General features: G+C 43.1%; 5 protein-coding genes across 7 annotated transcripts; 2 read left to right on the top strand and 3 right to left on the bottom strand.

The window, feature by feature from the left end:
- Positions 1 to 739: 739 nt before the first annotated feature.
- LOC6557820 (probable protein phosphatase 2C T23F11.1) lies at positions 740 to 2,098 on the top strand. The gene is made up of 2 exons (XM_001984031.2): positions 740 to 1,839; positions 1,928 to 2,098. Exons 1-2 carry the CDS (start codon positions 880 to 882, stop codon positions 1,976 to 1,978), a joined length of 1,011 nt encoding a protein of 336 aa, XP_001984067.2. The 5' UTR covers positions 740 to 879; the 3' UTR covers positions 1,979 to 2,098.
- A 1,007-nt stretch (positions 2,099 to 3,105) lies between these two features.
- LOC6557815 (transcriptional repressor scratch 1) lies at positions 3,106 to 9,981 on the bottom strand. Of its 2 annotated transcripts, none has more exons than XM_001984032.2 (3): positions 9,483 to 9,981; positions 4,575 to 4,989; positions 3,106 to 4,479 (listed from the first exon to the last, which is right to left on the bottom strand). In XM_001984032.2, exons 2-3 carry the CDS (start codon positions 4,982 to 4,984, stop codon positions 3,570 to 3,572), a joined length of 1,320 nt encoding a protein of 439 aa, XP_001984068.1. In that variant the 5' UTR covers positions 4,985 to 4,989; positions 9,483 to 9,981; the 3' UTR covers positions 3,106 to 3,569. The 2 variants fall into 2 exon arrangements, with proteins under 2 accessions (XP_001984068.1, XP_032593036.1); XM_032737145.1 differs by lacking the exon at positions 9,483 to 9,981 and adding an exon at positions 5,076 to 5,123.
- Positions 9,982 to 13,575: 3,594 nt separating this feature from the next.
- On the bottom strand, positions 13,576 to 14,159 carry LOC116806496. The gene is made up of 3 exons (XM_032743134.2): positions 13,971 to 14,159; positions 13,723 to 13,904; positions 13,576 to 13,661 (listed from the first exon to the last, which is right to left on the bottom strand). The coding sequence occupies exons 1-3, from the start codon at positions 14,101 to 14,103 to the stop codon at positions 13,620 to 13,622; spliced, it is 357 nt and encodes a 118-aa protein (XP_032599025.1). The 5' UTR covers positions 14,104 to 14,159; the 3' UTR covers positions 13,576 to 13,619.
- A 227-nt stretch (positions 14,160 to 14,386) lies between these two features.
- LOC6557805 (mediator of RNA polymerase II transcription subunit 14) lies at positions 14,387 to 20,006 on the top strand. 2 transcript variants are annotated; one of them, XM_032743133.2, is made up of 8 exons: positions 14,387 to 14,703; positions 14,773 to 15,338; positions 15,407 to 15,898; positions 16,016 to 16,383; positions 16,447 to 16,681; positions 16,747 to 17,385; positions 17,439 to 17,743; positions 17,813 to 20,006. In XM_032743133.2, exons 1-8 carry the CDS (start codon positions 14,540 to 14,542, stop codon positions 19,679 to 19,681), a joined length of 4,638 nt encoding a protein of 1,545 aa, XP_032599024.1. In that variant the 5' UTR covers positions 14,387 to 14,539; the 3' UTR covers positions 19,682 to 20,006. The 2 variants fall into 2 exon arrangements, with proteins under 2 accessions (XP_032599024.1, XP_001984069.1); XM_001984033.3 differs by having other exon boundaries at positions 16,744 to 17,385; positions 17,813 to 19,701.
- Positions 19,999 to 24,945, bottom strand: LOC6557803 (SEC14-like protein 2). The gene is made up of 6 exons (XM_001984034.3): positions 24,365 to 24,945; positions 21,957 to 22,026; positions 21,836 to 21,879; positions 21,655 to 21,772; positions 20,783 to 21,577; positions 19,999 to 20,720 (listed from the first exon to the last, which is right to left on the bottom strand). The coding sequence occupies exons 1-6, from the start codon at positions 24,416 to 24,418 to the stop codon at positions 20,575 to 20,577; spliced, it is 1,227 nt and encodes a 408-aa protein (XP_001984070.1). The 5' UTR covers positions 24,419 to 24,945; the 3' UTR covers positions 19,999 to 20,574.
- Between the last annotated feature and the right edge of the window lie 830 nt (positions 24,946 to 25,775).

Genomic DNA, 25,775 nt, shown 5'->3' with positions numbered 1-25,775 from the left:
ACAGACACACAGACACACTTGTGGCAACAGATACATATACACTCACAGATACACAGTTACGGATACGGATATAAATACGTTTACATACAAATTATGATACATACTCGTACATATGCCTAAAAGGATAAACGTGTAGTAATCTACGTCAAGTAAACATTACAAATAAATGTCTATATATATATTATGTATATGGAGAATATGAAATACAAAGATTAAAAAGAAAACAAAAAAGAAAAAACCATAAAAACAAAAACCAAATACAAACAAAAAAACAAAAATTATCAAATGATAAATCAACTGTTTTCTTTTTACAAATTGAAGGGAACCGATGGCTGACCTTGGGGAATCATATTTTTCTATTATCTTTTATCTAACTTTATCTTTTTTTAACATAGGGTGAACTATCTTTTCAGAAGTGATCTGAGTTTAAAAAACTTTCAAATTTGGACACGCAAGTCTGTCTCGATTTCCATGTTTCTGAAGGCATAACTTTGTCAAAAGTGATTTCAAAAACCTTTTCTTTCATCATGTTTTAACCTCTATTCCCAATTTCAAATTGAAATAATTTCGACAAACTGAACCAAAAGAAAAGTGGATTTTCATCCATTAAAAGAAAACTTCTTTGTTTTCAATTGTTTTAATTTTGTCCAGTTGTTTTTGGGTTTTGCCAACACATTATTATTATTGTTTTTCAAAAAAATATTATCAACTGTAAGACTCTAATACGGAAATCTATAATAGTAGACAATGTTGGTTCAGTCTACAAAATTCCAAGTCAACTTTAGTTTACTGATAGAAACGACAAATAAACATTATCTTAATAAATAGAAAAATATATGTTAATATAATCCTGGTACGTGAACTGGAAAGAAGCGGATTATGGGGCAAAGCTTGTCGGAACCGGTGACCACCAAGGATACGGCACGTTCCATGAATGCCTCGTTCCTCGTGGGTAGTAGTTGCATGCAGGGCTGGCGCGTCGAAATGGAGGATTCACACACTCATATTCTATCGCTGCCCGATGATCATGGCACCGCCTTCTTTGGGGTCTATGATGGACACGGTGGTGCAGCGGTGGCAAAGTTTGCTGGCAAGCACTTGCACAAGTTCATCACAAAGCGGCCCGAATACTTTTGTGGTAGCGTGGAGCTGGCCTTGAAACGGGCCTTTCTCGACTTCGATAGTGAGATGGAGCACAACGGCACCTGGAGCGAAAAGATGGCCGGCTCCACGGCCATTGTGGTCCTGATCAAGGAGCAGCAACTCTTTTCCGCCAATGCGGGAGACTCTCGAGCCATTGCCTGCATTGGGGGCATAGTACGAGCCCTCTCCTTTGACCACAAGCCCAGCAATGAGTCTGAAGTGCGGCGTATTATTGCCGCTGGCGGTTATGTGGAGCACAATCGCGTCAATGGCAATCTGGCGCTGTCACGTGCCCTGGGCGATTTCATGTATAAACGCAACCAGAATAAGAAGCCGGAGGAGCAAATTGTTACCGCCGATCCGGATGTTCAGGTGTGTGACATTACTGAGAATTGGGAGTTTGTGCTGCTGGCCTGCGATGGCATCTGGGATGTGATGAGCAGCAACCAGGTGATGGAGTTTGTGCGCGAACGCATCGCAGCCGGGATACAGCCGGATCTGATCTGTGAGCATCTGATGACCTACTGCTTGGCGCCCGATGCCTACAACTATGGTCTTGGCGGCGACAATATGACCGTCATACTCGTCTGCCTGCTGCACAATAAACCCTACGAGGACCTCATCGTACGCTGTGGCGGCTCTAAGAGATCATCCCTTGAATCCGGTGTGGGCGATGTTGTTGGCCCAAATCTTAAGGTATGCATCTAGTTAGTTTCCATTTGAATTTGTATCTAAAGATGTTCATTTTAATCCCATTGCCTCATTGTGCCTCCTGCATCGACAGTATCAACTGTCGAAAAGCGCGTCCAGCTGCCGCAAAATGGAGAACGCCTGAAGGCCGAAACTGGTATTCCTTGTATTCGTTTCGAATTTATTTTTCCATTTATCTTTTGGCTTAATTTTGTAAAAAAATGCAATAAAATAAAATTACCTGCATATACTCACATAGAAAAAATGTAATTTTCCCATTTCTCCATCAGAATTCTGAAAAGGAATAAAATAGAACAAAAACCAAATTGGTATTTCTCAATTTCAGGGATCGTTGGATCACTCGTTTAATTTGAATAAATGTGCGTTTCTATAATACATAATGTACTCGCTATAAATATATGTATACAATATACAATATTCAATATCTTTGGTCTGTTTAGCTGTAGGTTCTGTTGAGTATACAAAATGCAGTGAGTTTCTACAACAACGCAAAATGAAACAGAAACAAAATCGAAATCAAAATCAAAATCAAAATTAAATTGAAATCAAACAATACAAGTAATAATTCAAAGAGCTAATATAAGAGAAATACATAATCTATGCATGTACTACACAAAAATGTATAAAAATAATAGAAAATTATACCAAATATATAAAATATATATATATATATATAAGTTTCTGTGTGTGTGTGTGTGTGTAGATGCTAATTAGTGATATAGTTATGTCAATTATTATTGCACGACGTGCGGCCGTAAAGTGCCTAAAATAATGCGACACATGTGCGGGAGCCCGACCACCCACATCCCCCACCCACCCACTCTCTATGTGTGGGTGGAAGGAGCAGGGCAGGGAGAGAAGCGACCCGACATGCTGCATGTTAAAGATACAAGACTAGAGATTCGCTCGTTGGACTTCCGTGCAGATGCAGGAAATCACAATGCCTTAAAACAAAAGAATTTTAAATCGTATTTAACGTAATTGGTAAGTAAATATATGGCAAAATAATAAATGTATATATATGTATATGTATATGTATATGTATATGTATATGTATATGTATATGTATATGTATATGTATATGTATGTGTATGTATATGTGTATGTGTGTAAATTCTAAAATCAGTGAAGGTCATCGTTGACAAAATTCACAATTAACATTTATGTTAATCATATGGTGTATATAAATGGTATCCGTATGTGGCACATATATATATATATAAATATGTATAAATATATATATATATATATATATATCGTATGTGTGTATGCATGCATGTATATAATGTGGTTTAAGTAGTGCTAAGAAAATACTGGTTATATGTTTTTGCAAGTCTCTAAATCCTCGTTACAACTAAAATGAAGATCGATTATATGTATGCATTTATGTCTGTGTATGTCTCTGTGTGTGTGAGTAATATTTTTGTTATTAAGTTCTGTGTTAGCGCTTTTTGATCTTTTGCATTTTTGGAATCGACTACTCTCTAACGGTACTTTTGCTCTTTTTCATATTTATCACATATTTGTTTACTACAGTAAGCTCCTAAAATCGAATGCAAAATGGGTTTTCTTTTTTATCTCCTTTGTGTTTTTTTCTCTCTTTCTTTCTTTCTTTTTTTGGGATCGTTTTCTTGTTGTTTTTGGCATTTCAAATTCTAAATCTGTCTCTCAGTTGTCTTTTACAGTCAGACTGGGCGTCTGCCTAGGGGGCGTGGCTAGGCGACCATTGTTGCATAATTGCCAGTCAGCTCGAACGGACTCGTCTTGGCCGAGTGCGTAAAATTGTTCTTGGGCGAAAAGTCCACGGGTTGCTCTTGATCCTGCTGCTGCTGCTGTTGGTGCTGCGGATAGGCCATGGGCAGGGGCAGTGGCAGCGGCAGCGGTAGTGGCAGCATATGCTCCTGATACAGTGCACTGGGATGCTGCAGCACAGTGGGCTGAATAATGCCATTGCGCTTGTAGCTATCATAATGCTCCAGATTGCCTAGTCGAGATGCGTGTCCACCATGCCCAGGATAGCCATAAGCCAGAGCAACCTGTGCCTGAGCTTGAGCTACAGCCTGCGCCTGCCTGCGATCCTTCTCCTTCTGCAGCAACTTGTGCGCCAGCGTTAATTTGGCCGAATCTGGCAAGGATTGACCAGCTGATGGTGTTGTTGTTGCTGTTGTTGTTGCAGTCATTGCATCCAGTTCGGGTTGATGCTGCTGCTGCACTGTGGTTGTCTCGTTGCTACTGCTACTGCTGCTGCTGCTGCTGTTGTTGCTGCTGTTGTTGCGATTCTTCATGCATGAGGACTCCTCGTGCTTGTACAGATACGACTTGAGGGCAAAGGCCTTGCCACAGCGGGCACACGTGTGCGGCTTCGTGTTCGAGTGCGTCTGAATGTGGGCACGAAGATTGGACTTGTCGGCGAAGGCTTTGTTGCAGACGCTGCACTTGAACGGTTTCTCGCCGGTATGGGTGCGTATATGGCCCTGGAGCAGCCAGGGACGCGAGAAGCACTTGCCACAGACATTGCACTCACAGCCCTGGTTGTGCGTACGCACATGCATCGAGAACGCTGGCATCGAGACGTACACCTTCTCACAATACGGACAGTGACGCGCCTTCTTGTCCATAATTGACCTACAAAATGAAACGAGGTTAAGTACATTAAGAGTCAATAATATTGGCTTCGAATTGGCTATTTCGACGAAGCCACTATGGTGGGAGAGTCTCACCTGTGGGTTTGTCTATGGCGCGCCAGATTTGAGGAGGTGGAATACTTCTTGCCGCACTCGGGACAAATGTGCTCATCGTCCAGCATTGTTAGGCTACTGTTGTCCTGGGCAGGAGGTGATTGCTCGCTGGAGTGGCGACTGCTGCTGCTGTTGCTGGTGGTGCTGCTGGCACAGGAATTGGAATCGGAAATGGTGCAGCGACGCAGTTTCCTGCGATCGAACACCTTGTGGCTGTACGAGTTGTAAGTGGAGTCATCATCCGATGAGGCATAGAAGTTATTGTTGTTGGCAGAAATGGGACTAGACTTGGCTGGTGTGGTAAGCGGTCCTGCCGCCAGTGTCACGTTCGCCAGCTGGGTGAGATTGTACAGCTCCTCAGGTATGGGCGTCACCTGCTGATCCTTCGTCATGTCGTCTGCAAATGAATAGGAATCAAATACATAGCGACATCAACAATGAGAATCTCTGTGTGTGACGTATGGGAAAGAATGGTGAGGCAACCTGCTAAATGCGCACCACATGCGTCATTATTACCAACGATGACAGACCACAAAAATTAGCCACGAAACAGAAATCGAAATAAATTCAGAATTCAACATTATAAATATATATTTGTTGTTGATTTTGTTTTTGTCAAGTCGCAGACATAACTAAAACATTCTTTGATGAGCTATGGCTGCTATAATTCGTTGGGCATATTGAGTCTAACACTCGGGCTGAATAACACAGATCGGTTAGAGTATTTGGCTTTCGTTGTGCTACCGGCATAATTCATATTTATTTATGTGAATATTCATCAATTTATAATTAAGGACGAGCCAAGAGGCCAGGCAAGCAGAGCCAAAGTCGTCTGCATCATTGTCGTCACCTTGCCGTTTGTGCTTGAGGTTACCTGCAACTCGGTTGCTGCCACACGGGGCGTATGATTAACGTCAGCAGGCATCGCACCGGCATTCGCATTTGCAATTGCAATTGCAATCGAAATCGCAATCGCAATCGCACTTGTTGGCTGCTGCTATTCGCGATTCAAAGAAATAAATTCACGTCGAGCTGCGCATAATTTGTGCATGTTGTCTTGGCATTGATTAATATCGCACGTAATTGCCACCCCTGACAAACCCAATCCGCCCCATCTATATTCACAACCGTAGACATTCAGACTGGCAGGCAGACGGGCAAGCAGGTGGCTCGTCATATAACGCTCCTCATTTTACCTATATATTTTATATTTATTTATTTATTTATTTTGTATTCCATCTATCACAGACCTACAAAATTATGTTTCCATATCTCTGCTTAATCGTTTCTACGAGAAGCTAACTTTACAATTGTCAAATACAAATTTTAGATTCTTGAAAATACTTAAGACAAAATTTGCTATTAAATAAGCATATGAGACGCTTAACACTGTCAACCTCTCAACATTTGTATTAGTTCTGCTTGGGTCCCAATTCTTAAGGAAATTCACACAAGTTTTGTTTTTACTTTTCTCAGTATTTTTCTTTTTAACATTTAAGAGGAATACGAAATGTTGTTTAATTTTAAAAACTATTTCAGACTAATTTAAATTTTTAATTAATACTTGCTAAGCAATTTAATCATTGGATTTAGGAGATGGTTTCTTTTTTGTAGCCTATTCACAACATTTTTTTTTTTGAACAATATTTGCAGATGAGCTATTAAATTTTTCCAGGCAATAAAATAACTGAACGTTGCTGAACGTTTTCCCATTATTCTTAGTAATACTCTAAACAATCGATTTATTTTTATTGCCACAAAATCGGCCGCAATGTGTGTGGAGGGTCGGGAGGGGAGAGGGAGAGAGATGGATTTAAGGGTGCTGTGGGGCATGTTCGCGTTGAGGAGGTCATGTGCGCGATGGCTTTGTTTATTTTCATTTTCTTGTAGTGCGGTTGCCGTTTTTCGTTTTTCCGTTTGTTTGGTCGGCTGAGGCCTGAGATCAGCAATGCGCAATGCGTGGGCTGTAGCCCCCAACTGACTACCCCTGCCTACTCTGCCCACTCTCGCTCTCTCCACCCATATAGATTTCGGCAAAAAAAAAGAAGAATATTGCAACCTGTTGCGCCTTCGTGGCGGCAAAATTCTCGTATTTGTTATTATTTTCTAGTTGTGCAAACGATCAAAACGAATTCAATTCGAAGAGTACATCAAAATGTTTGTGGTCATAAAAATTGTTGTTGCTTTTGTAGCTGGATGTGAGCAACGGGCAGGTGGCAAAAATTGTTTTTGTGTGTGGGGCGCCCCCGATGAGAAAATATTTATATAGGTTTGTGCAAGTATTTCGAACTATTGCAAAATTGGCGCATAGATACTACCAGACGTCCAGATGTATATACATTATTTGTGACTTAAGTATTTATTTATAAGTATTCAACAAATGGAGCACCTCTCACCACACCACATAGCCCCCCCGCAACCACCTGGTTGGCATAGTCCGTGTGTGTTAATTTTTCCCATTTCAACGTTCAACCTGTTCCACAGAAAATCGGCCAAAAAAATTATTTATAATTTAACCAAAGATGTTCTGCTGAAACTTTGTTGCTCATTCTTAAATATTTTCCCAAGAAGCAAAACGCACACACACACACACACACACACACGCAACTACGAGCAACTACATACTTTGTAACAGGTGACAAGTGGGAAATATTGTGGCAGAAGCGAGGGACATGTCTGTGCAATATTTGGGATGTCAGAAGACCAGAGAAAAGTCCGAAAATCGCATGTTTCTGTGACAGGCCGTTAATTAATTATTTGTTGGCCCGTGCAGATTGAAGATCGCAGATCGCAGATCGCAGATCGCAGATAGCAGATCGGTAATGATCGCATATGACATCTCTCAAAGAGCAGGAAAATTCACTGCAAACGCTAATTGGTGCAGCCCCTACATCGAGGAGTAACAGCAGAAGTGGGAAGCGTAGAGTGGGGCACATACAACATGTGGCACATGTTGCTTTATTCCAATCGAATTTGGTACAGCCAATTTAAAGATAATTATAAACGAATTAAAGTGTCATTTGCATTAAGATACTGCATAAATAAATACAAAATAAGCAAACAAAGCACAACAGATTTTTCAAAGTATATACATATATTATTTGAAAAAGTCTAAAATCTTATTTAATGTGAAACTAAAACAACGCATCTGGTCAAACGTTTACGAACAATGCACAAAGAGGAACTCAAAATTGATCTTAGCAGAGTAAAATGTATGTACTTATGTACGATTACGTATATATATATATATATATATATATATATTGGCAAAAGATATTCGTTTGGGTAACTTGTCAGCTCTTAAAGCGAACGACATGATGTCTACCATTTATTCAAATTTATTATACTAAATAAATCAGCTCCTAGTTCTAATGGTGAAATAAATTAATAAATATGTATATACTATATACGACATGATGGCTTACATTAGCTCTGGGTATACGAAATCGAGTGACCCTCTCCAAAGTGCAACGCACAATGGACATGAAAACACTCTTTGTATATATGTACATACATATTGTACATATATTGACGGGTAGAAATCTGCGCAAAATGCGATCGCTGCTGGCCCGAAGAAAGTTCAAAGTCCTGTTAATGTACACAAAGCAAAGAAATGTTAATGGCTGATGCCAGCAAGGAAGGAGATGGCAGAGGTGAAGGTGGTGGAGGTGTCGGTGTTAGTGGAGGCGTTGGCTGGCGTCGACGTGGCCAGTGGCTGTGAGAGATTGGTTGGACTATTTTTAAAACGCAGCCAGTGCAGGAGAAACACGCGCATAGTTTACATTTTAGTTCAAACTTGAAAAATGCACAAATGCCCAATAAACAAATCGGTCGGACGGACGGAGGAACGGTGGGCGGGGTGTCGGAGTCGGAATCGGGGAAAGTAGGCGCCCCTACTGTGCGGGTCAAGTGTCAATGCCACGCAACGTTAACCAACAAGACAGGACTTCCTCAATCCCTAGCTGCTGCGCCTCTTTCCCCCTTTTTGGTTTGTTTATATCTGATGATCTTCTTGTTGCTGTTTTTGTTTTGGTTGTTGTTGCTTTTGCTTTAGTTAAATTGTTTATATCAGGAAGCTGCCCTCCTCAATCAACGCTGGTCTCATTTGGGAACTGTTTACGCTACCAAATTGTGTAAACAATGTCAGGCCAGGCAAGGCAACAAAGGGGACACAAAGGATCAGTGGCGAGAATGGGTTGTTCTTGCTTCTGTTGATGCCACACCTCTGTCCATAACCCAATTAGTCGCAGCCAGAGATTAATCACAGTTTATATAGAGATTATACTATTATAATGTATGCACTATTAAAAAGATATGTAATTTTATAAACTTTGTTTTCCATTTCTTTTCATTGAGTTCTACGCAGTGTTTTGTTTTTGCATGACTAGTAGAAAATATTAGCTATAGTACATATGAACATATATTTATCATCATATTCCAACTATTTACGCAACGAACTACACAGTGACATTAAGAGTGACAGAGATATAGAGAGAGAGAGACATATGCACATATATATATAAATATATATATATATATATATATATATATATTGTAGGGCATTCATATGGTGGCATCCATCTGCTTGGCCGATCATTGCCAATGAAAACACATTTCTCACGTAAATGTCAAAATATCAAAGAAATCATAATATTAATTTAACAAGTGTGGTTCGTGAGCGAGATCTCTCTTTGTGGGTCGTTGTCGGCGATAAAAATTTTGCTCATCTCTAAGATTTTTGCATTTACGTGAATCTTTTTTTTTTTTTCGATATATACTATAGATAAACGAAGATACTAGAATGATTTCGTATTTGGAAGAATTGTGTAATTCGTATAGTCGGCTTAACAATAACTACTACTAATTGTATAAAAGCTGACGATTACTTACCCTAACCGAAGCGATTGTTGTGTGAATCGGGTAATAAATCCGTCAGACCAAATCCTCCCACCCCTCCCTGAGGGTAGATTAACCAAAGCGTGTCCTATGAGAACGGAATCTGTTGCCTCTCACTGTGTGTGATGACTCAGCTGCGAATGTTGGTTGTCGATGTGAAATCAATAATATATCACCACGCTCCGCCGCACCTCGAGCCACCCTATAGAATGTTGTGTTCGCAAGCGATTTTCACGAATTTCTTCAGAAGCGACGAAGACGAATTCAATAACAGATACAGTGATACAAAGATTCAATTCGAGATACCGCGTAATGCACAAGTGTTTTGGGCCCGATCCTCACTAGTACGGATCAGGCAGGCAGGCAATGTCGAGATGTCGAGATACAAAGGGGGGGCGACGATCGCGTTCGTTCTCTCTCTAATTATTTCTGTTTTTTTTATTTTATTTTTTTTTTTATAGTAAACGAACGCAGCGAGAGCTCAGGAAGAACTGAACTTTCTTTGGCATGCCACTTACAGTTTTTACATCGCTGCTCCCGTTGAGGAGGTGACGCGTCGCTGGGCCGACAGCTAGCAGCTGTTTTACGAGGATCGCCCGAGTGCGTCTCTCGGAGATCAGAGTCTCTCGGAGACACAAGAAAAAGAGAACAGAGAGCAGAGAGCAGAGCGTGTTCGCCCCATTTGGAACAAGTGTGTGCGGTTTAAAAATAAATCGAAAATAATGTTTTTAATACTCTCTCCCTCTCTCTCTCACTCTCTCTCTCTCGCTGATGCCGCAACTTTGGGTCGCGCACATTTTCCACACACATACACATGCACGTAGAGAAAAGGGAAAACACATTTTCGCGGCTGCTGGCGGGACAAGGACCACTGCGCAGCATTTTCTAACGCATCAGCAGCAGCAGCAGCAGCATCAGCGTCAAGTTGGCAGCCAGAACGCCAGCCAGTGTCAAAAACCTCACAGATCGCTATTGCTGCTGCTGCCCCATGCCGCTTCGAAGCCTACCCAAGAGATAGAGAAAGAGAGCTGCTCGCCCGAAAGAGAGAAAGGGAGAGAGTGAGAGAGAGAGAGAGAGAGAGAGAGAGAGTGAGAGAGTGAGAAGCAACGCATCGCCGTGGTTGGCAACTTTGCCGGTTGGATTCGGATTCGGATTCGAATACTGGGGGCTAATGCAGTGACGCAGTCGGGCAATATGGCATTTTGCCGTTTGTACTTTATGCCGTAAATTATTCAAAATAGAATCTCTCACCTGCTGCCGCCGCCTCCCTTCGCAAGTGGGCCCATCCCTATTACAAGCGAACGGATTTATCACAGGTGTTGTTGTCGCTGCAGCTCTCAACATTTGACTTTTTCAAGCGTAATGAACTTAATGTCGCTCTGTCAGCTGTTGCTTGGTCTGTTGGTCTGCGCACCGGCTTGATGAATGAGGGATGAGAGATGAGGGAACAGAGGGGAGAGTCTCCTCGACTCGGTATATATGTGTTGAACATGGGTTCTTACGTATAAACATTTAGCGCATTTTATAATCATAAATGCTATATATGATTTATATCTTGTGCACATTTGTTGTTGTCGTCGCCTTGATTTTGTTTCTCGTTCTAAGTGGATTTGGTTGTTGCAGTTGCACGCTTCAAACGTGTCATCAAACTGCTAAAAGAAAAAACATAAAGTAATTAACAAAAATAGAAAAACTACTAAAATTCAAGAACTTTATTGACTATAAGTAAAAGCATTCGGTAATCGGAAATTTAACTACCAGAGATGATATCCACACGTTTTCAGTTTATTGGTTTGATATTCGGAGGTCAACAAGGTCTAGTGAGTGATAATTTCCGGGAAATTCGAATATACATAAATATGGAATGCGTATCGCAAGTAGGTCGAGAAACTTATATTGTTTATTTGACTGAAGAATTTATTTGTTATTTGCAATAAATCTGGAATTTAGGTACACATGCAATTTCAAATACTCGACAATTTTATTCCATGATTTACGGCAATACAGTATACTTGTTATTTGTTAAGATACTATTTTTATGTATATATGCGCATATGCAGAATGGCTGATGGCCATTTTCACACTTTTGTGTCCTCGACCCACGCAATACGGGCAACAAAGAAATCCGCATGGATTAAGATAAAATGTATATATATATGTATATATATGTATGTACATATGTAAGTTGTCTGGCGTCAACATGGAAATGCAATTTGAATGGTAGGGTCAAGTTGGGCCAGTGCCATGCATCACAGCCAGACCAGACCAGTTGAGTTTTTGGCGACAAAGCGCCTACGTAGGGTGGCACAGTGGTTGGTATTGGGGATGTACTCTTTATAGAGAGTGAGGGAGGGAGGTGGGGGCTAAAGAACAATGTGACATGTGCTAAAGACATTTGTGGCAGCCACGTCGACTTTAATCACAGCAATTAATAAAAGAGAGTAGCTCCAACTCTGGCCATGGATTTCACCAGGCACAAAGAAGGCGCAGCGGTATGAGTTGGAGACGGAGGTGAAGCTCAATCAGCTAGCGCATCACCCAGAGCGCTGCGATTCTTGAAACTGAAACTGAAACCGACGCGACTTGCAGGCCATAAATCTATTTTTGGTCCTGGCTGCGTTGCATTCTCCAGCCAATCTCCCAATCTCCCCGTGGCCCTGCGGGTGTCGGGGGTCTGCGTGCTGCGCAATTGTTGCAAGTGCAGAGATGATTCTTTTTTTTTTTATTTTTAACTGCTGGGCTGAACAACGGTTCTTTGCGTAGGTAACAAACAGTGCAGTTGAGCGAGCCGCAGAGCAGCAGCCGAGATGCGTCCATAAATTCCACACAGCTTTTCCATTTATTTACACGCAGATAAATAAGCGAAATCGCCTTAATGTGAAATTCAACAGGCAGCGAATTAAAACAAAATAAAACACAACACCAAAAAGAAATATTTTCGCATTTCTCTCTTTTGTGTAAATTATTTTTATAATCGATTTCAAATGAAAGCCTTGCGGCTTGCGGCTCCACATTAATTATCTGTTAATCTTTATTGAATTGCTCAGAGTTCGTTTGCACCGGAACCAAGCCTCTCGCCCTCCCCAAATCGCATCTTTGGCCAAATTAATATGATAATTAGCTGTTCAGCTCTCAGTTCTCAGTTTTTAGACTTTTTTTTAGCTCGTATCCTAATAAAAAAAAAATCCAGCGTCCTGTTTACAGGATGGCATTGGATTGTTTGTGTTACGGACTCATTACTCAAAACATTGAAACGTGAAGTGGTCGCTCTCGAGAGCCTCCAGCTCCTGGCCGGATATGCTTGTAATTCCAGCGCCAGTCAAAAGTCGGGGTCGCCTTTTCAAAGAGGCAAAAAACATCATAAAGTTCTATTTTTAATGCCGCTGAAAACACACGACAGGCGGATTCAAATTGGGGGGAGTTGTTGAGAGAGAGAAGGGAGGGGAGAGAGGGAAAAGGGGGGTTTGAACTCCAAATGCGCGTCGGCTAAATTTGAAGTGCAAGTGAAGCGACCAACGAATCCATAGGTGGCAGCCACTTTGCGCTAGGCGGGGCGAAGCACGGGCGGACATGTGGCATGTGCCGTAACTTGAGGGACGAGGGTGGTGGTAGGAAGCAACATGTAGCACGCGTCAGGCAAAGAGTTTGCAATGCATGTGCATCTGCAGCATATGCCAGAGCAACCTGCAGCCTACACACAGCCTAAAGTTACGATTGAATGCCATATGTATTTGTAAATATATATGTAAGTATTTGAGTACATTTCCCATCAACGATCGTGTTAAGATTCAAAGAAACAAAAGCGGAAATGTTGGTGTTTTCTTTTATTTTGAACCGCAGCAAGCGAAAAGCTAAAACATAATCCTCATCCACATCATCATCTGACTGGATGTTTAGGTCATTGAACTTGTGTCTTTGGCGTTTGTTCTTAGTACTACTAATAAAATCTGATTTCAATTCTCACCTTTTTTTTAAATGCGACTTCATTTGAGATCGCGCCAACCACATGTCAAGTGCAACCTGAGTTAACATTCTCAGTTGCTGTAAACAATTAACCAACCAATAAATTATAGAAACAAATGCATGACAAATCAAAATTGTTATTGTTAATAATATTATGTCTTTAGAAAATTAAGTATAATAACTATCTGGGTTGATGGCGGCCGGGATGATCTAACAGGCATGATTGGCATTATATTTACTTATCTTTTGACAATATTAAGCTCAATAATACCTTGCTCTCATGTCTTGGCACCTTAAACACCGCCTGTACCCCGTTGAAAACCTCAAAACCATATCCTTTCGATATGCAGAAAGCTAGCGCAGTGTTATCAACAATAATTTTCCCAATATCCGTACAGTAGACTGTGGGCTCTTCCGTATAGGTAAATTTTGTTCGTTCGGCCACATCTTTCGCTATTAATGTATGCATATATATAATTAGATACTATTTATTATGTAATTTATTATATTGTAGCTTACCCAAATCGACTATATAGCCGACAGTTGCTGAACGAAGGCTCTTACATCCTATGGCAAACTTCTGCTCGATTAAAGGTAATTTAACGAAGTACATATATGGTCGCTCATCATTGGGGTCGTAATACATTGTCATGAATAGTCGCTATTTTCGACTACCAAGTTTAATTTAAAAAATTATTTAATTTTTACATGCATTTTTATGAAGTGTTTTTCAAAGCAGAATTTTTCAAATTATAATTTAACAGATGTTAAGTGGCGCCAATTGATAACAGAGGCATAATAGCATGTGCTTAACCTATCGATATCTCAAACAAATCGATTACGTTTATTCGTTGCTGAGGTCCATCGCCAATTGCGATACATTTTGTGTAGAACGATGTCGATCTGAGCCGTGTACAATAATTAACAAATTATTGAAAATTTCGCGCAAACAAATGAAAAAAAATATGCGTTGGACTTGCTGGCGTTAATAGAAGAAACTTGAAAAACTCAAACAAACCGTTTGCAAAGTTGACTTGTTAATCTTTGCAACAAGCAAAGTGAATTTGTAAGCAAAAAAAAAAAAAAACATGGCGCCCACTCCGCTGCCATTGGAGCAAATGCCCGCCGCAAATGCTGGCTATTTGCCAGCCGGGCAGGAGGGAGGACCGCGCATCAACACCATGTCCATGTCGGTGCTGATCGATTTCATTATCCAGCGCACCTACCACGAGCTAATGGTTCTCGCCGAACTGTAAGTAAAACGAATTCAACTAGATTCGGAGACTGTAGACTATAGCAGGCTATAAATTCTGATCCACAGATTGCCACGCAAGACGGATATGGAGCGTAAGGTGGAAATCTATGCGTATGCGGCACGCACGCGTCATCTCTTTACGCGGCTCAACGCTTTGGTCAAGTGGGGCAATTCAGTGTCCAAGGTGGACAAGAGCTCCCAGATAATGAGCTTCTTGGACAAGCAAAACATGCTGTTTGTGGAGACGGCCGATATGCTGGCGCGCATGTCGCGTGAGACGTTGGTGCGAGCTCGCCTGCCCAACTTTCACATACCGGCTGCCGTTGAGGTTCTCACCACGGGCACCTACAACCGGCTGCCGACGTGTATACGCGAACGGATAGTGCCGCCGGATGCCATTACACCGGCGGAAAAGAAGCAAACCCTCTTGCGTCTCAACCAGGTCATACAGCATCGGCTGGTCACGGGTAAATTGCTGCCGCAAATGCGAGAGTTTCGCATACGCAACGGACGCGTCACATTCGAGGTGAAGCACGAGTTCAGCGTGGCCCTCACCGTCATGGGCGACAGTCCGACTGTGCCCTGGCGCCTTCTGGACATTGATGTTCTCGTTGAGGACAAGGAGACGGGCGGTAACTACATATATAAATGCACTCTTACCAACTAAACGTTAATCTTAATGTACTTTATTTGTCCGTAGATGGCAAGTCGTTGGTGCATCCGCTGCAGGTCAACTATATACACCAACTGATTCAGGCGCGTCTCGTCGAGAATCCCAATGCCTTGAGCGAGGTCTACAATTGTCTGCACTATTTCTGCCAGTCGTTGCAATTGGAGGTGCTCTACACACAGACATTGCGCCTTAACTACGAGCGTCTAGACGATAACAATGTGAATGTGGAGGAGTATGTGCCGGGCGTCAAGCTAACCGTTTCTTACTGGCGTGATCTTAAGTCAGAGCTGGGCTATCGGCTCACCGTTCAATCGGATCCTAGTGAAATCGGTCGTCCTCTGGCTGTTGTTCATGTTCCCTCGCTGGGTGCCAAGGAGTCCGCCGAGGTGGCTGATCGTGCTGTGCGCTCTGAGCATCTGTCCATGGAACGTCTGATTGTGCACACCGTCTACATACGATCCGTGTCCCGATTGAGTGACCTTAAGCTTGAGTTCCAGGCCTTCCTCAAGGACGTTGACTGTGAGTGTAAATGTTGTCCGCGACGGGAAAAGACATTAAGTCCTACATTTTCCAGTTTGGATCTATTTAATTTCGTTATTATTTGTTAAAGTTACTGATTGTGATGCCTTCTTTCAGTTAATCTGCAAGGCACTCCGGCTATTCTCACTGTGCCCGTGCTTTCACCCTGCTTGCGTGCAGAGCAGATCCACATAACCATTGATACACACACGGGCATGTTCCGCTGCCATGTGCCAAAGCATCTGGATTGCCCCATTACGGATGAGATGCAGGACTGTTTAAATGGCGATCGCAGCAAGCTGCCAATGTTGCTATCGGAGCTACGCTACTGGATCACCCACCGTCGCTGCGAGAAAACGCTCCAGCATCTGCCTGCGACGGCCACCGAGACGCTGCCCTTCCTCATGCTGCCCGAACAGGAACTGTTGCAGGCAGGTCGTCACAAGATCTATGTGAAGCTGCATCGGCATCCAAACATTATACTGGTAAGCAGCAAAGTACATAACGAATATTTTTGAGCAGCTCTGGTAATATATTTTAATTCTTAGGTGGTTCAGCTAAAGGAGAAGTCCGCAATGCCCAACGAGATGGAGTATACGTTCCACTTGGGCTTTGTGGTCTATCAAAAGGATGAGAACGATGTTGTGGATGACTCGGCCAAGCAGCTGGTGTCCATTGTGGCGCAAACGCCATCAGATATACCCAAATTCTACACAAAGCTGATGCGTCTCATTGAGTTTGACACATTTGTGGCCACCCACGGACCCGGCACTGAGGTCGATGGTAAGTTCGTTGTAGGCATTTACTATTTACCAAAAAATTAATCACTTGATTTCCGCTTCTAGCAGAGGTATCGCCACATAAGCGCAAATCAAATGGCGATATTCTAGCACCGCCCGCCAAGCAACAAAAGACCATTTTTCCAGCATACTTTATACCAGAATTGGCACACGTTGTGGCCATGTGCGATGAGAAGATACCGTTCCTCAATCTGGCGCAAGCGCTTTCCAAGCATCGCATACCGCATAGCGGCCTGCAAGTAGAGGCGAACGCCACTTCGCTCGTCCTAAAGATTCTGGCACTGCCCAAACCGGGCTCCAGTCAGCCAGCAGCAACAGCAGCAGCAGCTGCAACTGGTGAGCCGGGCAAGCCAACTCCAGCAACGGCACCAAACTCATCGACAGCGCTGCCCAAGATTGAGTCACATGTGTGGGATGATCTAATGCGACGCGTATTGTCCATATCTGTGCGATCGCAGACCAACAAGAACAGCCAGGTGCGCATCTGGGTGGTGGAGTTTGTGTTCTACAGCACCCCGCTGCAGAGTACACACCAAAAGGAGCAGGGTAGCCGTCGCACCGTCTATCTGACCTACGAGCAGGCCAATCATGACTTCTCCAAGACAGTCGAGGATCTGCTTAACGACTGGTCCAAGATTGTCTATCTCTATACGCTAGTTCACGACTTTGCCGAGCAGTTAGGCAACAGTAAGTGGTATATTCTTGTATTTTATAAACTGTTTCACATAATATATTCACAGAGCGTCTTACTCTGGGCGATATGCTGGTTGTCAAGTCCTTCAATTATGTGAATCTGCTGCTGGGATATGGACCCAAAAAAGAGGTCACCTGCAGCATATACTGGTCGGTGCAGTCGCATGGATTTCGGCTGACCTTTGTGGGCGGCATCTCGGCGGTGAATGCGCACTCCATGATGCGGGATCAGCTCGCCCAGCATCTCAATCAGCAACACAGCCTCACGACGATCGCTCACATACTGCACGAGACATACAATCCCATGAGCTCCATTGCCAAGCTGCCTGTGATCCCCTTGCTGGGCATACCGGTAAGTAGATAAGACAGATATTATTTGAATATATGACATGACATAATTAACATCTATTCACATTTGTAGCGCACTCAAGTGCCCGTGTTGTCATTCTGTATGCTGCCACAGTCGCCATGCTTGATGCGGTTGGCCTACCAGGCGGTTTACTGTCTGGAGCTACGTTTCCGTGCCAATCGCCTTGTTTCTATACGCGATGGTGCCAGCAGTCGTTTTGATCGCAATGTCATCGAGGAGTTTACGCCCATACAGGGTCTGAAGGCATTCCTGTCCAAGTATGCGGATGAGTCGGCTGTGTACCGAGGACGTGCACCGCATGAGGACGACAATCCGCTGTCGCCCATGGGCCTCGAGGATAACTTTGGCGGTCCGAGCAGTGTGACGGGCGTTAGTGCAGGCGGGTCATCACCATTTTTGAGCGCTGGCATGCGTGGTCCACAGTCGCCGCGAGATAGTGGATTACGGTTTCCTGCACCGCATACGCCGCCATCGAGCTCAAATCCGCACACACCGGCAAGTCCACATCCGAGCGCTGGTGGCGGTGGCGCCGGAGGTGGTGCACAGAGTCATGCCAACTTTAACTTGACATCGCCACCAGCCCCGCATATGCCTCATCCGTCACCCGGTGGATTGATGCCCTCATCGCCGTTAAATCCACTGCCTAGTCCGCACATGGTGCACAGTCCGGGACCCAATACGCTGTACATGCAAAGCCATCAGGATTCGCCGTTCACAGCCATGTCGCCGGCGAATAATAACTGGCCGGGATCGCCGAGCATGCCGCGTCCCTCGCCCCGTCCTGGCCAGAGTCCCGAACACAGAAGCACAGGTGGCGCCAATGCGGGTGTGGGTGGAGCGGCTGATCGAAGCGTCACTCGTGGCACCCTCAATCGGCCCTGGGCTGGCGCTGTGCCAACGCTACTGACGCATGAGGCATTGGAGACCCTCTGCCGTCCCAGTCCACATCCCAACAAAGACATCAATGTGGCCGATATGAGTCCACTGGAGCGTTTCCTGGGCTGTGTCTACATGCGTCGCCAGCTGCATCGCAACATCCAGAGCGAAGAGACACTGACGGCACTCAATTCAACGGAGCCGGGTGTGGTGCTCTTCAAGGTGGATGGCCTGCAGTGCCAGGTGATGCTCAATCAGATGCACATGCAATCCCTGCATCTGAAGGTCACCCAACTGCCTCCAACGCCTGATAAGAACACCTTCCCGCTGATCCTCGACGATCTACTCGTGATCGAGCAGTACTTTGACACCCGGGTCGCTGCCCCGCCCTATCGTCCCAATGCGCTGCACAGCATCTGCCGGCTGTTGAATCTGCCCGGTCATGTGCTCAAGGATTTCGTGCAGATCATGCGACTGGAGCTGAAGCCCGAGCTGGGCGGCGATCAGCTCAAGTGGACTGTGCAGATGTGCATGCGGGTGCCGCCATCGGCCATGCCAATTGTGCCCATTGGCAATGCTTGTGTGGTGCTCGGCCGCATGAAAATCTTGTTCTTTTTGCACATCACACGCATACCGTACAATGGCAAGGACTCGCTGGTGCTACCCATTGTCCATGACATTGCCACCAATCTGACGCAAGTGGCCGAGAAGCGGGAACAGGTCCAATCACCGATTATGACAGCGGCGAGCACATTGCTTCGTCGCTTTGCCGACTTTGGAGTACAGCAGAATCAGTGCTCGCTCTTCCCGGCCATCACTGAACTGCTGACCAATCTGCAGCCGACAACGGATTTGCCGCCACCGCCACCCAATCAGTCTATTGGTCCCCCAGTGGGTGTGGGCGTGGGTGTCGGCGTTGGTGTTGGTGTCGGTGTCGGCGTTGTGGGCGCCAGTCCGAATGCAATGATGCCCATGCAGCAGCTACAGCCGCAGGTGGGTGGACATGGTCCACAGCTCGGGCCAAATCTCAGTGTTCCGCAGTGATGAAGGCGCAAGCGCCGCGCCTCCTCGGTACAGCCGTGAGGCGGCATCCTGGCGCAATTGCGACCAAAAACACATACGGGATTCCCAATCATCATCCATTTTATTTATTTGTTAAATACCAGACAAAATTAATTGTACATTCAGCATGCGTCTTGCGCATGTGATGCAAGTCAAGATCAAGATCAAGATCATTATCAGGATCACGTTATACAAACAAAATCCTGACTACAAATAACGATTACAATAAAGAACAATATATTACTGTACACAAAAGTGCACTCAGTAATTACACGCAATAAAGCACTTACTAACTTAACTACTCTAAGCGTAAAGTGCTCTTTCTTATTTATTATTAGTTTTATTGATTGTTTGCTGTTATCACATAGGTCTCTAGCAACGCCAGTTGCCTGCTGCCAACTGTCGTGCGAATTTGTGGCTACTTTCACCGAGGTTAGTACAAGTGGTTGTTTGTTATAGCATATACCCTTGCTGAAGATCTGGAGAGTATAATCTATTATCTGATTTATTGAGGAAAAGAGGAAAGCTGCATTATCAGTAATTTCCAAAAACGTTTAAAAACTACCACAGCCGGACGTGGAAACTATGTGATAGACTTAGATCAAGGATCTATATGAAAATTAATTTGGTAATATTTTCTCTCAGCTCGGATAATTAAGTTCAATTCAAAGATAAGCTGATCCCGGACAAAGCCAAATAATGCCAGATAATTTCAGGTATTTAGAGATAAGTGGAAACTTGTTTCTATTAAATAGACGATAACTGTTATCACAATCTTCGGGCAATGGTATAAAAGATTCGGCTGTGCCGAATTGGTATACTCTTCAATGTGCTTGCTGAGTTTTTGGCTGAGTTGCTGCTGTTGCTGCAATATATCACTGCTGTGCCACAATTTGTGTGCTCTCCATTTGGTTGGTCAGCTCAGTGATGCCCTCCTCCTCCTCGCCGGACATGAGATCGACCCAGTAGCGCAGCCGCTTGCTGCGCAAATAGCTTGCCGAGTTATCAAATACAACGGTGTCTGTGTATGTGGATGAACTGATAAGAATGGGGTGCTGTGTATGGATTGTTAAGTCTACTCACACGTCGTGTTGGGCCGCGTGGAGATGCAGCCAACCTCGTCCATTTCGTGGGAGTGGACAGTGCCGAGGGGGATTTCACTGCGTTTCTCGCCCGTCTTTGCATCCACGCTGTAAATACCGAACTTGATGTCGTGGTCAAGTGTGCGGAAATTCCATGACAGCAGCTGCTCCGCCTGACCATTCACCTTGAAGTCGATCTTCAGTTTATCGCCCTTGGGTACATGGGTTTCGGTGAAGTCCTTGTCGCTCTCTTGGTTGCTCTGGTCGACGAATAGCGACTCGGGCACCTTGCCGCCCCACACCATCATGGATCTGCACTGGGGATCTCCGTGCTCGTCCACCAGCTGGCCGCCCCAGCATTTGGGAAAGTTCTTCGGATCGACGTGAGCGAAGAGCTGCTGCTGCCACTTGTCCGATCCAGTCTTGTAGATGTGTATCTTGCTGGTGGTGTTCTCGTCCAGGAACTTCTTGACTATGTTAAATGCGACGGAGAACAGCTTGGGCGCATTGATAATGTAACACCTCTTGAGCAGCTCCGGAAAGTTTCCCTCATACTCCTTCACCGATGAGATGACGCACTCGGCCGCTGGCCGCCAGGCGAACTGTTTCAGGTTCATCGATTCACAGTCAAAGAAGACGACTAGCTGGCGTGCCTTCCAGCCATGCTTCAGGCTCTGCTCATAGGCGAGCTTCGTTAGACGCTCCAGTATCAGCACCAAATACTTTTGGAACTCGAAACGTGTCACGCAATGCAGCATGCCCCACATGTCAAAGGTGTGAAAGGGGCACACAATCACTGCAGAGAATGAGACAAAGAGAGTTGAGTAAATGAGTAAATGAGGCGAATATCAATGTAATTTATATGTCACTCACCTGGTGAACCCTCATTGTCATAACCCATTATGCCATAGGGCAGATACTCGCGCAGTGCTTGCGGCGCATCCCACTTCTCAATGTTGTCCACGTTCCACATGGCGCGTGTCTTGAGACTCTGTTTGGATTGAGAGTTGAGATTGGTAAATTGATGAGGCACTGATAGACGATTTTCACTTACCGCTTTAAGCATTTTTTCCGCCGCTTCAATGTTCCATTTGCGAGCTGGGAAATAGAGATCAGAGTAAGTTAATTGTTTGTCTTTTAGTTCTATGCAACACTTTCCATCACATTTGACTTACCTCGTAGCCAGCGTAGCAGAAAGTAATCATCATGCGTATCCTTGAGTTCATCACTCATCAGTTCGCGGAACTGCAAAATGCAATTGAAAAGGTTAATTGAAACTCGTCTGACCTTGGATTGATTCTATATTTAATCAGTCTCTAATCGGCCCATAAACATTCTTTTTGTCTGAACTGATAATCACCAGCTAGCTCGGCTGTGGTTCGTTCTCTATCGGAAATTGTGGTCTTAACTTCATGTTGCTGGTGGTCTAAAAGTTGTTTGCCTTACAAGCTGTTAATTTTCACTTGAATCAATGCCAATTTAAATACCCTGTACCTTATTGTGTCGGGAGTTTATTAAAAGTAGATTAGGACAGACATTTTCTATAGGGTATAGTTTTAATTAGGAAAACATGTTTGTCACACATTTAAATTATTGTCAATCAAAATCCAAATCTATTTTAGAGGGCAACTTAAAGTCGTGTAACATTTAGTGCAAAACTTTTAATTATCGAATGTTATCCAGTTTTCGCATTGAAGGTTTTTTTTCTTGTCACAAAAACCATGAGTCGGCAAATTGTTATTAGATTCAAGAGCAATCAACTTAGTAGCGGAAAGGGGAGTTTAATTGCACTCAATCAAAACTATACAATAAATAGCATTTAATATTTGCTTATTAATCAGATTGTTAATTACAAATACTAAAGTACTAGAATAGTATTAGTATTAATATTGATATAATACAACTGACATATTTAAGTGTAAATAGAAAAAAATAAATTAAGCTTAAGGTGTATTGACTGTTTATTGTCTACCAAAAATGCTTGGCCCTACTATATTTGGCTAAGCCCAGTTAGTTAGGCACTTGAAATTTAATAACGAGGTCAACTGCCAAGTTTTTTGATTTGCTTTTGGCCTGAACCACAGGCCAAGTCGATTTATTTTGAAAACGTGGTCATTTAGTTGGCTTTGTCAACGGTTTGAAGTGAGATTTTTTGTTGGTTTTCGTTGGCGCTGAACGTTTTTTGATTAACTTCCTCATAACTAACGCGTAGCTGCCTATTGCCTAGTTTGCTTTGTTCTTTGTTTTCAATTCGACTTGACCAAGTTTGTAAATTGCCTGCAGCCAAAAACTATATAAAGAGTTGTTAATATACCAGGCTAAGAAAGTATTATAATGCATTTAGCAGTGTGTTGATTGCTAATATTTTGATGCTAAAAACATGCGAAGTGCAAGTTTTAATATGAAAAGTTAAAATTCATACACTTCAAACTCTCATTAAGGTGTAAAAACTCAACTGATTTCCTTCAGATAGATTTTATGAGATAATGCCGTTACAAAAGCTTAAGTAGGAAAGTTCAAACTCATTGTAAATGCTTTCATACACTTCAGGCAGCTACTTGTTAGCTTCTTATATAAAAAAAATCTTCTACGTATTTGTTTTCGTGACAAGAAACCAGTTGTTAAGTGCAAGCCAGTAAAACTCATTAACATTTCTAAGTGCATTATAAGAGCCATTTACATTTATGGGAATATATTCATATTATTATTCATCTTATTGTGAACAACATCTTCCTCAGTTGTTGTTGAGGCTGGGTTAACAGATCACTTTTACAATTCACTTTTGCGCAGTAAGTTAATTAAGTTAATGGCACAGTGGGTTGAGGGGGCAGACGTCAACTTAAAGCATCTGCCCAGAATGCAGGCCAAAAGCAACCGGTGGCAATAATTTTAACCGGTTCGGTTTCGTTTTCGTTTCGTTTTCAGCTGTGTGTTATTTTGGCCAAGTTTGTCGGTCGTTGGCCACTGCGCTTTTTCGAATGTGGGCGTGCCGTTGGCTGGCGTCTAAACGCTATGCAGATTTGCTGGCCTAGACAATTTGCTGGCCAAGCGAGCCAAGAATAACAAACACAGCTGGGCAAAGAGCAATGGCCAGAACAAGTTGCTATTTACTATTCGTTATGGCCTGTTGCCCGGCGGCACAGTGTGACAGATGCATGCATGCAAAATATAAAAATCTACAATTTAACGCAATCTCGTTTCCATGTGACACACTCCATCGATCTCCTCATGTTTACACAACTTTTGAACATATTTAAATGCGCAATTAATCATTTGTGTTTTTTTTATTTATATTTTTTTGCCTTTGTCTTTGTTTTTAATCACAAGGCCAAAGAAACCAATGCTTGTAGTATAACGTGTGGTTAGTCACGCAACATTATCGCAAATATCAGTTAATTGCAGTTTGCGCTTAGTAGTCAATATTGTCAGTTCTATAAAATTAAGATATTTCCAAATATATTGTTAGGTGTTAGACCACAGATCGCCTGAATATCTTCTCCATTAGAGAGAGAGAGAGTGTGTGTGGGAGCGAGAGAGCGTGTTGTGGAAGAGCAGCTTTTCTCAAAAATGTTATCTCTCTTACCTGTTCCAATGTTTTGCGCTGCTCAACGCTGATTTCGGGCATTGGACCAGACATTATTTATATTTTTATTTATTTCACCAAAATTGTTATAATGCACACACACATACACATACACTCCGGCACGCACACAACTCTACCAGTTGGGTTTCTTTTTTTTCGTCGCTCTTTTTTCGGTTTCACACGCAAAAAATTTGATGATGCTTCGGTTTTTGGCTTTGAATTTTGTGTTTTGTTGGCTTTCAAAATAATAATAATATAAACTTTCTACGCTTGCGTAGCTATTGTTATTGTTATTGTTGCTGTTGCATATCTCGAGCGTAATTATTTTATCGTTTATTATTTAACACACAGGCGACCCTCAACCGATCGTGTAATAACAATAATTATACAAAGCAACAACTGCAGACACTTGAAACCGAAACCAAATACGGCGCCAATTTGGCTTCCAATGCTTGTTTGTAGTAGAATAAGTATTTTGTGTTGAACGATAAACAAACCGCCCAAACCGAAGTGTACCGAACCTAAATCCCCAGCGCCACAAGTACGTTGCGATTGCTTTGCGAGCTGCGACGAACTGAGCTCCAATTCAACGCTGCGTGTCTACTTAAAATGCGCCACATGTGCCGCTCTCTTCGCTGCGAAGAAGCAGCGCTTGGCTGGAGAGTGGAGAGACACCAATGTTCTGAGCTTGCCGCTCCTGCTCTCTCTCTCTCAAAAGAGAGAGATGAGCACACTATTTCTGTCTGAATTTGAATTGATAACAATCTAACGAATTTATATAGCCCTGTAGAAGGGTATTTATATCTTTTACATTAAATGTATCCTTCCCTATCAAACTGTTGTTTTCTTGATTAAGACTGGTGACGTTCAATCACATTTCATGTATGATGGAGTACTTTGCTTGTCTATTATAAGAAAAAAATTTATGGGGGATGTATATACAAATGTACATTTATTGGACTATGGCACTTTTGTCAAGTGGGCTACTTATTTTTGGATCTTGCAATTTGTTTTTTTTGAGCTTTCGAGTGTTTTGGCATATAAACAAACATTCGCTGATCCGATAAGATAATCAGATAAAGGTTCGTGGGGAGTGCGCTCCCACAAATTGTACGACAAATGAGAAGAGTACTTGAAAATGCGGCGTCATTGATCTAAATTGTAGCTGGTTCTCACTGAAAACGAAAGCTAGATGTCGCTAATATGGACATACCCGCCCAAAAGTATGCAATGGTTTTATGCATGTTTATGAACACTAGATGTCGCTTGACATTCTAAGAGAAATGGAGCAAGCAATTGTAGTTAACCATCGCTAGATGGCATTCGACATAGTTGGGCTTAGTTGTCGTTCGATTAAGAGGCTGACTAGTTCAGAGCCATGACAGCCGGAACTCGAATTTTGTAGGTTAGC

This window comes from Drosophila grimshawi, unplaced genomic scaffold (genome assembly GCF_018153295.1).
Source record: "Drosophila grimshawi isolate 15287-2541.00 unplaced genomic scaffold, ASM1815329v1 contig_44, whole genome shotgun sequence".
NCBI classification, from domain to species: Eukaryota; Metazoa; Arthropoda; class Insecta; order Diptera; family Drosophilidae; genus Drosophila; species Drosophila grimshawi.
This window is presented reverse-complemented; position numbering and strand designations above follow the sequence as displayed.

Coding starts and splice junctions, on each gene's coding strand:
- LOC6557820 (XM_001984031.2), top strand. CDS start 880: ATGGGGCAAAGCTTGTCGGAACCGGTGACCACCAAGGATACGGCACGT. Junction 1,840..1,927: donor TTGTTGGCCCAAATCTTAAG/GTATGCATCTAG, acceptor CTGCATCGACAG/TATCAACTGTCGAAAAGCGC.
- LOC6557815 (XM_001984032.2), bottom strand. CDS start 4,984: ATGACGAAGGATCAGCAGGTGACGCCCATACCTGAGGAGCTGTACAAT. Junction 4,480..4,574: donor CGCCATAGACAAACCCACAG/GTGAGACTCTCC, acceptor TTCATTTTGTAG/GTCAATTATGGACAAGAAGG.
- LOC116806496 (XM_032743134.2), bottom strand. CDS start 14,103: ATGACAATGTATTACGACCCCAATGATGAGCGACCATATATGTACTTC. Junction 13,905..13,970: donor CGGCTATATAGTCGATTTGG/GTAAGCTACAAT, acceptor ATACATTAATAG/CGAAAGATGTGGCCGAACGA. Junction 13,662..13,722: donor TGCCAAGACATGAGAGCAAG/GTATTATTGAGC, acceptor CATGCCTGTTAG/ATCATCCCGGCCGCCATCAA.
- LOC6557805 (XM_001984033.3), top strand. CDS start 14,540: ATGGCGCCCACTCCGCTGCCATTGGAGCAAATGCCCGCCGCAAATGCT. Junction 15,899..16,015: donor CTTCCTCAAGGACGTTGACT/GTGAGTGTAAAT, acceptor GCCTTCTTTCAG/TTAATCTGCAAGGCACTCCG. Junction 16,682..16,743: donor ACCCGGCACTGAGGTCGATG/GTAAGTTCGTTG, acceptor TTCCGCTTCTAG/CAGAGGTATCGCCACATAAG.
- LOC6557803 (XM_001984034.3), bottom strand. CDS start 24,418: ATGTCTGGTCCAATGCCCGAAATCAGCGTTGAGCAGCGCAAAACATTG. Junction 22,027..24,364: donor AGCGCAAAACATTGGAACAG/GTAAGAGAGATA, acceptor TGCATTTTGCAG/TTCCGCGAACTGATGAGTGA. Junction 21,578..21,654: donor TGACAATGAGGGTTCACCAG/GTGAGTGACATA, acceptor CATTCTCTGCAG/TGATTGTGTGCCCCTTTCAC.